General features: G+C 35.1%; 1 protein-coding gene across 36 annotated transcripts; it reads left to right on the forward strand.

Annotated features, from left to right (window-relative positions):
* Positions 1 to 4,657: 4,657 nt before the first annotated feature.
* Positions 4,658 to 13,142, forward strand: LOC140004228 (lysine-specific demethylase JMJ31-like). 36 transcript variants are annotated; one of them, XR_011841803.1, is made up of 17 exons: positions 4,672 to 4,962; positions 5,087 to 5,164; positions 5,365 to 5,448; positions 5,542 to 5,697; positions 5,889 to 5,957; positions 6,082 to 6,208; positions 7,188 to 7,263; positions 7,394 to 7,510; positions 8,090 to 8,209; positions 8,328 to 8,346; positions 8,467 to 8,548; positions 8,708 to 8,979; positions 10,217 to 10,332; positions 10,441 to 10,534; positions 11,697 to 11,792; positions 12,593 to 12,607; positions 12,763 to 12,888. XR_011841803.1 is itself a non-coding variant. In XM_072083081.1 (17 exons), the coding sequence occupies exons 1-15, from the start codon at positions 4,852 to 4,854 to the stop codon at positions 11,779 to 11,781; spliced, it is 1,590 nt and encodes a 529-aa protein (XP_071939182.1). In that variant the 5' UTR covers positions 4,674 to 4,851; the 3' UTR covers positions 11,782 to 11,792; positions 12,593 to 12,607; positions 12,763 to 12,888. The 36 variants fall into 36 exon arrangements, 24 of the variants coding, with proteins under 24 accessions (XP_071939199.1, XP_071939204.1, XP_071939202.1 ...); XR_011841804.1 differs by having other exon boundaries at positions 12,768 to 12,888; XR_011841801.1 differs by having other exon boundaries at positions 4,673 to 4,962; positions 11,697 to 11,848; positions 12,768 to 12,888.

Genomic DNA, 13,142 nt, shown 5'->3' on the forward strand with positions numbered 1-13,142 from the left:
ACTGTTGCTGCTACCACTGCCTTTTTAGTATTGAAAAAATACGTTGATTTCCTCTTCCATGGCTTGAAACTCAAAATTTTTAACACGTCAGGGATCCATATGTCTCTTGGGCGTCCACGTGGATTCTTGCTATTGACGATCGAGACGTGAATCCTCTTCTTTCCCGTTCCTGATGTACCATAATATATTAAAGCTTTATTTATTATTATCCTTTTTTCCTATTGCTGATGTACCATATTATATTAAGATTTAGATGCTGATTTTGGGCTTTTTGTCTGAAGTTATCCAAGCTTCGGAAGTACTTTGAAAAATCCACTATGATTACTATAGCAGCGGTAGTACTTTGTTCATTTAATTGGAGTCTTTTTTGAATTATCCCTAGTAGTAGTAATAATTATTCATTTGTGGGTTGTCTTTTTTTTTTTTTTTTTTTTTACTGCAACATTGTTACAAATAGTTCTATACTAGGGGAAGTGGAAGGAAAATAAATCTATTTAATTTATTGAGAGTCTTGAAGAGATAACTTTTGACTAATTCAGCTGGTAATTGTTCATTTGTGGGTTGTCTAATTGAGGAAATGTTGATTTTTTTAATATAAATTGAAGGGTTCAAATTCGAAATCTTTCACGTGCACTCCCTCCCAACCTAAATTGAAGGGTTGTTCATTTTTTATTTTCAATCACCTTTTTATCTCACATATATCATATCACAAAAAATGCAATAGTAATTATTTTAAATAATATTAACGTTGCAACACTTACAAAGATATCGTATTTGGATTTTTGAGTCGTGCTTCATTCTTAGTTTAATAAAGCGCAAGTAATAACTATGGAGTTCGTTTAGCTGGTGGCAATCACGCATGTAGCCATAATTTTATCGATTCACATTAAACCGAAAAGATTGCATTTGGTACAATGATCATATATTATTCTTCTTTAAAAGTTCCAAACTTTCTAAGCTTGTTAAGTACAAAAATCTTACAGTAACTCATAATTTAATTACGTACATGATTCGTGGTTTTTCACAGTTTTCACTTTTCTATAATCACAAGTAAAAATAAATTACATCTTCCAGTTGTGATGTACCATAGTACCTTTTTTTTTTTTGTATGATAGTACTTCACCTACTCAATAACTGCTGAACTATAAATGATCATATATGTCTTGTATGCCTACCAATTAATTCATTTCATTAATAGAAACTCTATAAATGCCATGTGACAACATCTCACCGCAACGAGTTAATGCAGTAAAAACCCAACTACTCTAGAGTAGTAAAAATCCAGACTTTTCTAAAGATTTCATCAACGGGTGTGTAGGCACTCGTCTGGACTGATGGTAATTCAGTTCTCTTTGGATATTTTTTGAATCTTTTTAGGTTTCCCTCCCATGGTATAGAATAGATTTTGTCGTACTTAAAAAAAAAAAAGAAGTCAATGCAATAAAAGTTCCTCCAAAAAAAAAAAAAGTACTAAATGAAATTAAAAGGTGATGTGAAAATTCGAGGTTGTGGTCAACAAGAAGATAGCCAATTAGTTAGATGATGAACTGAGAAGCACGTAAAATATACAAAAGGATTTAACTCATTTTATTACCTAAAAGTATAAAGAAACTCATCGTATTTCTTTAAAATTTAAAAATAAGAAAGGTTTATTTAATTAATACTGGATAATTTGTAGCACCTTTTAGAAAATTATACCCGTTGATTGCGCAGTCTGATTTTTCTTTTACGCGCACATTATCTATAATGCAATTGGAAGCATTAGCTGCCAGCCCATTAAGTTGAATGGACTGGGTCACCAAAACCATCATGTTTGTTGCGTTTTTTTTTTAATCACGGAAAAGTATGCAAACTAGATGGTAGCCGGAAAATAATAAAAAAAAAAAAAAAGAGAGAGAGAGAGTAGAAGGTATCAAACCTATCAATTAAACCACGACATTACCATTAAAAGTCAATATCAAAGTTCTTGGATTGCAACAGAAACAAAGCCTTCATCTACTCTTTACGAAATTTCTCTTTCAATGCGTCAGCCGTCAGGTAAGAAAACACGCGGCAATGGCGGTGTAAGGTGATGATCACCGATCAGGACAAATCCACACAACACTGCTGACAAGTCTTCACCAAAAATCCCCCTTTTTATTAATGCTCAGGTGACATGGGGTTAAGAGACGGTGTCCATCATGTGAGCCAAACTCAAGACGGTGTCAACTTTGAACATCTCTCAACCTCTGTACAGAAACATTTGGTGTAAACCTTTTCTGTGACCTTTTATTTTTTAACTGTCCAGACCATTTGCTAATAGCCTTTTGACAAATTCTTTGCTATTTAATCAACCCTTTTCCAAAAATTTTGCTCAGTAATTGGTAATTTTACTGCTTCTTCACATGGTCTTTCTTCCATATCAAGTGACTGTTGCTCTCGCATGTATGACGTCAAATTCATCAGATAAATAAATCAGTACATTGATTATTACTCATTTACACATGCATTCCCTTTTATCTGCACAAATAAAAAATATATATATATATACATTTTGAATAAGCACACATTTAAAACGTGCTGAAACTAGTTAATAATACTTGTGATAAATTTGATGACTCGTGTGAAAATTACGGTGATTATGGCAAACGACTTTCAACTTTGCGCTATCTAATTAACGCCGATAGTGGAAGCTAGGACTAGATCTATTTTCCTTGAGTTTCAACCATCAATGAGGAACCTTTGATGGACTACTTACAACTGCTTGGTTATGTACTTTTTGATCGGTATTTGCTTTCAAACATCAGATGGTTTAATTGCGTTAAATGGTGAGTAAAAGCTGGACTCAAGACAAGCTTTAAATGGCAAGCGAAAAAAGGGCTGGCTCCCATTACACAGGATAATTTCAAAAGCTTGTAAGCTGGCATCAAAATTCTGCGGGGGAAGGCAAACGTGTAAGTTCGGAGACATTCGGTCACTTTGACAGGGTAAGGCAGTAGGATTTGTTCACGGGATTTTAAATACCTTGAAGAGCAGTGAAATTTTATCTTATCAGCTTCTTACTAAGAAAATCCCAGCCATGTTGTTTCTCTCATGTTCCTTCCACCCTCTTTTTCTTTTGCATTTTTGGCTTCAATTTGTTGGTTAACATTATTGATAGGCAATCCGTTCAATACGATCTCCGCGTACCTTACCACATTTCAACGAGATTATGCTATTTTAGGAAAACAGGAAAAGTGTGAAGCGGGGTCCATTTGATCAATAAAAAAGAAATAAAAGATACTACTAATAATAAAGCTTTGACTGCGGCTCCACGCGTTTTGAATTTGTGAGTTGAAATACGGGAGAAAACGTATCTGGTTCTCGTAATTTCTAATTTGGAGTTGATGCAAGCATGTAGAAAAATAAAATACGTTTAACCGCTTAAAAATCAAATTGCACGGGGGTCTGCTATATTTTATTGTCACTACATGAGGTACCTGACTACTGAGAATTAAGCGGTGTATTATTATTATTATTATTATATAGAAAACTCTTTTACACATTAATAAGGACTAACTCCATTTTAACTTTAAACGCTTTGCACGTTAAGTTCTCAAATTTGTTCTATTTAAATCTAATTAATAATAGCTTTAACAAAATTAAAGGCATAGATGATTCAAAAAATCAACGATAATGTGCCAAATGTGGTCAAAAGTTACCAAGATATTATAGTAAAAATAAAAATAATACATTATCATTAATTTATAATATCTATTACATCATTAATTTTGCTAACAATATTAGTAATTCAGATCATATAAATCGATAGCAATATGTTGAAAGTAATCAAAAAGTTCAACAATATGGCACGTTATGATCAATTTTCACTATCTCTCATCTCATTAATTTTGTGAATGTAATTATTGATCAGGTTTAAGTAGGAGAAACTTGAGAAATTAAGGCGCAAAATGCTCAAAATTGAAGTTTAGAATACAATATGAGAAAGTAAAACAAATTTATGAGTGTAAATTGAAATTAATCCTAATAATAGTAGACGTGATTTTAACATGAAATTTGATATATTCCACATTATAATTTTTTTCTTCTCCCAATTAACATTTGGGAGTGTTATATTATGTTTTGAAAGTATAATTACCATGGATTGCCATGGAAATATAAAATGGGAGCTTATTACCATGGGTTGTAGTATATTTGTTGAAACTCCTTAGAGTACGAGTAATTTTTAAAATTGACATCACTTTTCTAAAAATTAACATCCAAGGCCTATCTAAAAGAGTGCCCATTGAACATTTATAGTTTAATTTTCTATAATATAAATAAAGTAATAAACCCGACCTTTAACTACATTTTAATTGTTTAATTTTGCACTAATGCTTTTTCCTCATTGCATGAAATGAGCAAGATATTTTTCTCTATCTAAGAAATCTATAATTATAGGGATAAAATTAACAAGGCCTTTATCCATGCATATATGATAAATTTCAAGATTACAGCAGGGATATTGATTTTTTTAAAACATTATTTGTCTTGAATGGTACAAGAAGATTGGGATTGACTAATGATTTTTGGGATAAACAGGCAAATAAAAAAAAAATGGTATTAGAGGGTAAAGTGCAAAATAGGTTACACCTTTTTGATATTTGACATTTCGTTAGGTAACATGGAATTGAGTAATAATGTAAAGGATAAGGTAAAAGAAAAAACATCGGCGGGGTAGTTTTTGTAATTAATCCAAAAAAGGAGAGAGAGAAAATAGAGTAACCCCAGCTGTACCATCCGGAGGATCACGAGACAACGGCGGGCAGAGCATCATCGGGAAAGAGAACTCGTTACCACTCAGTTCAGCTTTAGGGTAGCATTGGCAGCAAAATGTCTTTGTCGTCATCGTCGGCGGCATCCTTGCCGCGAATGCGGATGTTTGACAAAATTCCGTCGGCTGAAGAGTTCATTTCAGAGATTGAGCCTCTCAACGTTCCCGCGGTATGCTTTCCACTCAATAGTCCTTCATATAAATCTCAATAAACTTATCTTTGTTTAAAGGAAATATTGTTTATTGCTCATGAACAATCTCCGAATATGCACGCTTGTACCATTTATGAAACAGGTATTCAGCGGCTGTATAAAAAATTGGAAGGCTTTTTCTCAATGGAACCCCTCAAATGGCGGTCTCGACTATTTGCAGGTTTTTTTCCTTCCCTTCTGTCTGTCTGTCTGTCTGAAATCAACATTGAATATGTAGTCTAGGCGCTATCGCTTTTCTTGTGTAGGATAAAATACCACCAGCTCAAGTTCTACCACCTGTTAAAATGCTGAATTATATCTTGCTAACTCATTTGAGCCATCTGGAATTTCATACTTGCATATCTATACTACTCGAAATAGGAAAAGGCAGGGTCATCGACAGTGGAGGCCATGCTTTCCCAACAAGCGCCAGTATTTTACGGAGACATTAGAAGCCATGAAAGGGTAATTATTTAGCTTCTAAAACTTGTCTCATGGATGTGAATCATCTGGTCTTGGTTTCACTTCTACTCATTTTTGTTCATTGGAGTTTTATAGGTTTCATTGCCTTTCTCTACGTTTATTGGATATTGCAAGGACAATTTATGTGATAGATGTGATGGTGAAGATAGTTTTCTTGAATCAAAGAAGCATACTCTCACAGAATCTCATACTGGCCAATTTGAATTTCCTGAGCAGATTTATCTTGCACAGGTACCAAATTCTTGGAAAATACATATTGAGAGATTTTTCCAATTCTGCTCGATATCATATCATCTAAGTTCCAACATCTAGAGCTATTCAAGCAACTTTCTGTTAGTCTCATAGTGGAGTGTGCAGATTATGTAGACTGCTTAAGGCATATGATGACCTAAACTGGTATTAATCTTTGATTACTGAATCAGGTGCCAATTCTGAATATTGAGTGCACAGAGAAGGTTCAGTTGGAATGCTTGAGGGAGGACGTTGAAATGGTACTGCTTTCTCGGTTCATTTTTTAAAATAAATCTAGGTTGCCTAACTTTTTTAATTTTTTAAAATTTTTTAATGCTTGTATTGGCTGCCTAGCTGTCTAACAGATTTCATTCATCTGTACAGCCTCCATTTTTGGAGAGTAAAACCATATCATCTATCAATTTGTGGATGAATAGTGCTCAAAGTAGATCAAGCACTCACTACGATCCACACCATAACCTTCTATGTATAGTCTCTGGATGTAAGCAAGGTTTGATTTTCTATGGTTCTTCGTTATTGGTTTTTCAGCTTTAAATGGTTTTTAGTTTTGGTGTTTACTCTCATCTTCTCTTGTGGGTCCCTCCTGCTGTCCTGGGAATTGGTATTAGCATTCTGTTTATAGCACATATTGGTGAATTGTATCTACTAGCTCTCAGGTTGATTATTAAGCTGCACATGGGATTCTTTTTTGTTTATCATCTTCAGAATAGGCAGCTTAAAGTGATCCATTTACATTTGTTTTTTATTCATAGATATGTTATCTCATGCAAAAAGATCATAGTTCATACATTTGCAGAATCCTGTCCATCACTGTAAAAATGCCTTTGTGGTTTCACTTAAACACCAAAACAAAGTTATTGGATTTTCTTTCAAGTCCTTTTCTAGATTCATATAATTGAAGTGAGGTTTTACTGTGGTAGGTTTAGTTGCTTATCAACCATGCATGTAACTTTGAAATGTGTGCCCCCTAAAATGCATTTTTCAGTCTATGCTTACAAAATATTGAGTCAATGCATCATTTTGCTAGATAAACACTAATTGAATCTGTTATGTGTATATCGAATGTGTAAATAACTTTTGAAATTAGGTTGGTTTTGCTTTTGTTTGATTTCACGGCATCACATCTTTGTGATCTTTGCTTATTGATTCCCATAGAAAAAAGAGAGAAGGTAGTGATAGATGAGGGGCTTATGATTCTTCAACCTTTTATTTCTTTCTCATCTATGAGTGCTCAAACTAGTTGCTGAAGGTGATAGTGTATGACTGCTTATGTACTTATATACACAATATAAAGTAGCAGGTGCATGAAAAGAGTCATAATACACAATACATATACATTCAAACATACGTGTATCATGTATTGCATTTTATGTAGTGGGTGCTGACAGTAATAGTGTATATGTATTTTTTGGATTTTGGCAATCTTATCTAGGCTGATCCTGTGTATGTTTCTCAACTTGCTTTGTTAGCAGTTGTGTTATGGCCACCTTCTGCATGTCCCTTTCTGTATCCACGCCCCATATATGGGGAGGCTTCAAATCACAGGTATTTCACTATATATCCTTGGAGTGGAGAATGGAAGTCTGAAATGGAAAGAGTTGCTCTTTTGTCTAATTCTTTGTTGTTAGGTATTTTGTTGCCTGCCTGCATTTTTCTTTGCTTATTTTTTTTTCAGCACCCTAGATTTAGACGAACCAAACTTTTGTGCACATCCAAGGGCAGAACATTCTGATGAATATTCCCAGAAGATTATTCTTCATGGCGGCGATGCTCTTTTCATTCCTGAGGGGTGGTAATTTCATATGTTTTTGTTTCTCTTCTTGAATTGTTTCCTGATTCTGTTAATATGGAAGAACGTTGTACTGAAAATCAGTTGTTCTTTCTTTGCTAGCTTTGTTGTACCTTTCTTTTATGCACTACTGTAGGATTATATTGTCATTGAGGTACCAGGTAACAGATTGCACCAAGATCATTCTGCAAGTATCTTTTTCTGGTGGGCTTAAAAAAAGAAAGTTGAGGCATCCCAATATTTTGTAATATGTGACTATGCCTTTGAGGCATGGTGTGATAACTCACTAAATGCAACAAATGTACAATCTTGTAATTATTGTTAAACCTATTTCTGGGTTTATAAACTAGTCTTGAATTTGATATATTTCTTTTTAGGAGAAATATGCTGTATAATAGTAAGATTTTGAGACAGCCATGAGCCATGGGTATATGTTTCCGAAAGTATATAAAGAATTTAAATATATGTGCTTGTGTATCATTGTGTTTTAGGAGAAAGAGGATTTCCTATATGAGAATGTACTTGTACTTGAGCAAAAGTATATTTATTTTAGTTTTTACTTTATCTCTTTCTCCTTACCAGGTACCACCAAGTGGACAGTGAAACTTTGACCATTGCTGTTAACTTCTGGTGGCGCTCAGACATGATGTCTGGTTTGTCAGACCACATGGATTCCTATTATTTGCGTAGAATACTGAGAAGGTTGTCCTATAATATTTTTCTTCACCTTTTGATCTTTATTGATTAATTACTCTGGCAATAAGCTAATTTTCTTTCTCTCTGCATGTTCCCTTTCCATCTTTTTAACCTTGGATTGAAGATTGATTGACAAAGAGATGGTAAGCAATTCTTTGTTAAGCTATCATCTATCATATAATAATTCTGGATTTAACAGACTTGATGATGTAGTATAAACTGAGCATTGAGAATAATGACCATTCCTTTTATGATTAGGGTAGAACCAATTGCTGCATTTGCCTTCTCTTGTGGACGACAAAATAGATGGTAATCAAAGCGACCAACCAAACACCAGGGTTCCAGGTAAAGAATTTCGAGATGATTATTTTTTTGTTAAATGACAAAATTCAGTTATTATTTGTTGGGCCTTCTTCTGGAGAAAACTGGTTCTGGCATTCCTGCAACTGACAGATTGCAGTAAACATCTTCTGGATCATGACTGGGTAAGCAAATTTTCTTCAGGAGGGGTACAGCTAAGGCAAATGAGCGTGTTGCATGAAACGGATCAACTTGCAGTCTCTGCTCTTCAGAAACTTGTTTCTTTGGTTCATGAACGTGTCAATCCAAACCAACCAGTGAATAGCACCCCAGCAAATAATTTGGCTGTTGAAGGGAAAGATGAAAGTAATGAAATAATGAAACCGGACTTATTCAACTTGAAAGATGACCCAGTTGCATTGCTGTTGTGGACTCTCCAACCGCTTGCCCTTCGATGTGTATTGCTTGCAATGGCAGTAAGTTGCATATAATTCCCTCAAAGCTGGTTTTTTATTTACTAGACTCTTTGATGTACTATGCATTCGATTATATTCATCTGGACATGCTCCTTGTTTATGTTTTCTGCCTTATACTTGATGCCCTGTGGGCAGTTTCTTTCTTGTCTTATAGAGCTCTAAAGTTTACTGAACTGTTTTGAGATAAACATTATATAACGTATAGGGGGATCTTCTAGGTAGAGATGACAATTGGTATTTGAGAACTATCTGCTAGTTGAAAATTCAGGTGAGTCCTTTGTGCTGTGTAATCTAATCGTAATTCAGGTTATCCTCACCTTTTTACTTGCATTTAGCTTTGACAGAGGGACTTTCTAGGTTGAATTGGTCAAGGAAAAACTAATGTTGAGTTTATGACTGCCAATTTTTGATAGCTTGACAGATTAAGATCCCCATTCTGAAGCAAATCCATTTGACTATAGAGAGCTCATTCTAACTGTCTAGAGTATTTTGGTGGCATTGTCACCATGTAGTGCACTGAAGCCAGTTCTGGACTTGTCAAACATGCCGCTGGGTCTCACTGGAAGCAATCTAGACTTTTGACATCTGCTCTGCTTTATAACAAGCCAAATGATCATCCTTAAAAGTAGTTTAGCCACATGATCATTCTTTAAAAAGTAGTTTGCGTTGGATTAGCTTTTACAGGCCTTTACTTGCTAGTGTCTGGATAGAGAAGATGTGAAGTCACAAGCTTAGTTTTAGTTGCAGTTGAACTTGCCAAAGGTGAATATAGAAATGGAAGTGCCTGTCTCGTTGTTGTTAGGAGACGGTGTAAGTTTGGCATAGAGATGCCCTCCATTGTAAGCAATCGGGAAGTTCATTGTACTTTCCTTTGTTGGTTAGAGATTCCCTTTTGAGAAAATGTAAAGTGAAACTGATCATGTTTGAGTTAATACCAGTTAAATGCTAGATACTGGAATTTAAGACAATTGAGAGAGTTTGTCCTTTTGTTTCTTTTCATTTTTGTTTTTATCTTCTTCCCACTTTTAGGCCCAGAGACCACATTTTGTTTCTTCACATGTCATCTGTATTTATTCAGGTTCGATCTATCTACAGTTTGCTGTTCCAGTTTTTGATTGTTTCTTTGAAGTGCTTGTAATATCAAGCATCATTGTGAATCAGCATGCTTAGATGCTGCCTTCTCCTTCTTTTCTTCCCTTCTGCTTTGCATTCATTTTACAGCCTTTTGCAATTACAGCACAATTTCCCAAGAACTCTTGAGGCCTTGATATTGCTTGTGCTCTCACCCGTTGGGGCAGAGGTCCTTACTCGAAAGTTTGAGGAGATGGATCAGCTGATTGGTGAAGAAGATCGGTATGGTTGGATAGTTGTTATTTATATTGGTTATTGATTTCTTATCTTCTTTTGAAGTAAGATATTTGCTGACTTTTTCCCCTATCCTTCAATACGTGACTCTTACAGAAGCCAGTTTTTCCAGATTTTCTATGGTGTTTTCGACAACCAGATTGCTGCAATGGATGCACTTTTGAATGGAAAAGAGTCATTTGCACGTCAGGTATGAGAAGTCCTGTACTTGAAGTTTGGGTAACTTCAGTAGCTTTGAATCATTGACCTGATATGCTGAAAATTAGAATCTTAATTTGAACTTTAACTACTTGCTCCTGCACAAGCTTAAAGTGATTCCTCCTCTTTTCTTATTTTATTTATTAGTGGTTTATATGGAGGCAGGGGGTTTGGCAGTTAAAAGTATGTCATTACATGTGAAGATTTGAGACATTAGTTTTCTGATTATATTAACCAGTATAGACGATATATTTTGGAGATTGTCATTGTATTTCTCTATACTTCAGAGTTGCTTGAGGGAGATATAATACGATTGTGTATGCCAATAATGTTTTTCTCAATGCTTTTGCAGCTGACTGGCAGATCCATTGCATTAAGCTGCAGTGTCTAGTGTCTAGGATTCTTTTGAATCATTTGAATCTTTATGACCTCGGTGTTGCTCTAGTATTGACATCATAATTTGCTGTGAACAATAAAAAAATACATTCATATTGAAAGTCCTTTTAACAATATGAAGTTAAAATACATTCATCATGTTCAAAGTCCTTTTAATCTGAACATAGGAAAATGGAGAGTGGAATCCTTGTTCTAAGACAAGATTGAATTTCCTTATGTACTGCTCCATTTATAAAGTTTACTTTTCCGGAAAGGATCTTTTGTAGTTAAGCTAGTGGTAGAAATACTTGGCTGTTGATGCATCCTGAGTTGAAATGCTAAGAGAGCTAGCATTTCATCTCTCGTCAATGTGTTATTACTAGAGGAAAAACGTGGTGGTATGAGATCGCTGATTTTATCACATCAAGGTGCCTTATGCACTCCATTTGTACACTTGTTGCTGCCTTCACTTCGTTTCCGCTTTTGAGCCACAAACTTTGACCATTCTACTTCTTTTGTTAATTTTGGTTTTTATGTATGTTAGCTTATTAGAGAAGTCTTTACTGGCATTATTTTGACCATGACATTTATTTTTCTTTTAGTTACTTGCATATAACATTTCAAGAATGTGAGCACACATTTCTGGTATGATTGTTCTTTATGCGCATTTGTCTCTGAAGATGTTGGTCAATAATGCACAATCATATGCTTTCGTTTTGAAAAGAATTAGAAATGACTGTGTGCTACTTCATGATCATAGTGCTAGCCTTTATTTTTAGTTGTCTGTTGCCTCAGGCATTCAAGAATGTGCTGGACCAGTATTTGGGAGTACATTTTGATGGTTCAAAACCTTTGGTTAAATGAGACGTTGACTGGTACTTGGCTTTTCTAAGGACTACTGGTCCCTAACTTATTCAAATTCACTTCTGAGGTGACTCTTTTTTATTGGTTTGCGCTTGTGCATGTGTTAGACAGGAAAAAGAAATATGCCTTGTACAATACCTGATCCTGTTGTTGGTAATTACTGATGTATCCTAGGGACTTCTACTGCAATTGGTTTTGTCAGATACATTTACAGGAAGTGCCTTTCTTCTGCCTTTTATAATTTATTTTTTGGCTTTATTTGGCAAGGAACCTGATTCTGGAGTAACTGATCCTTGATCCTCAATAGTTAAGTGAAACGTAGATAATCAAGTATCTGTATTTCTATCTGGACCATTATTTCGTCTGATCCCCTTTGTTAATGCCAAATTTGTTTTGTCCAATGTCCATGGAGATATTCTACTTCCAAGCTTTACATGTGTTAGTGAACCAGCAATAAGAGGTGTGCATGAATCATCTAAAATGTAAAGCTGACATTTTTATGCTTAAACTTTCATGGATATATGAAAATAAAGGGTGTATACGCTACTAATTTCTATCTGATTTCCTTCTCTCTGTGGATTGTGGACCGGTGAAAGTGACACTATTAGATAGTTGTGAATGCAGATTATGGGGTAAATTAACATGAGGTGTTATCTTGCAAGATGCTTTAAAGTTCCATTACTTTGTTTACCAAAATTTGGTACTTGCATGAAGATAGGAATATCTCACCAAGCAACACCGGGCCCCCTAGGGAACATTTTAATATTTTGGCTTTCGTGGTGATTGAGAAACTGGACACTTTTTTCTGCAGATATGTGTGACTAAGGTGGGACTTCAAGCTGCCATCTGCTTTCAGTTTCACTTCCCAGCGGAATCATCTTTATTCAGAATAGAATGAAAAGTTTATAATTTTAATTCTACCACATAATTTTGAGACTTATGCTGGATTTTAATTGAAGTGAAACATGTCTTTTTGCGTAGTTAAGGTTAGGGATTATGGGGAAGTGTCATTTACAGCGGTTTTGAGCTCAAGGCTAAAGAGAAAAGGCATGAAAAAGTGGTCTGGATTCATTTTTGATTCTGGATGGAAGAAGAAGTAGGGGAAAAGGTAAGGTTAGTGGAGATGAGATTCCCTGATCAAAGATGGCACAAGTCTTTTAGAGAGGAAGGGGAGCAGGGAATAGAAGAGAAGCTTGCTTTTGTTTGTCTGGTTGTGCAGTCAAAGCGAGATAAAAAAGCACCGGTCTTTCTAGTAGGCAAATGGTGTGCTGTATTGTACCTTAAGCCTGCTGCATAAATTTACCTTCTAAAAGCTAGGATATACCATACGTTTTCTCGGCTGCTGCTGCTGCATTCATTAA

This window comes from Coffea arabica, chromosome 1c (genome assembly GCF_036785885.1).
Source record: "Coffea arabica cultivar ET-39 chromosome 1c, Coffea Arabica ET-39 HiFi, whole genome shotgun sequence".
NCBI classification, from domain to species: domain Eukaryota; kingdom Viridiplantae; phylum Streptophyta; class Magnoliopsida; order Gentianales; family Rubiaceae; genus Coffea; species Coffea arabica.

Bases quoted from the DNA above. Each gene is read 5' to 3' on its own strand.
- LOC140004228 (XM_072083058.1), top strand. From the start codon at position 4,852: ATGTCTTTGTCGTCATCGTCGGCGGCATCCTTGCCGCGAATGCGGATG. The intron at 5,165-5,364 runs GTTTTTTTCCTT...TACTCGAAATAG, and splicing joins GCGGTCTCGACTATTTGCAG to GAAAAGGCAGGGTCATCGAC. The intron at 8,980-10,216 runs GTAAGTTGCATA...TTGCAATTACAG, and splicing joins GTGTATTGCTTGCAATGGCA to CACAATTTCCCAAGAACTCT.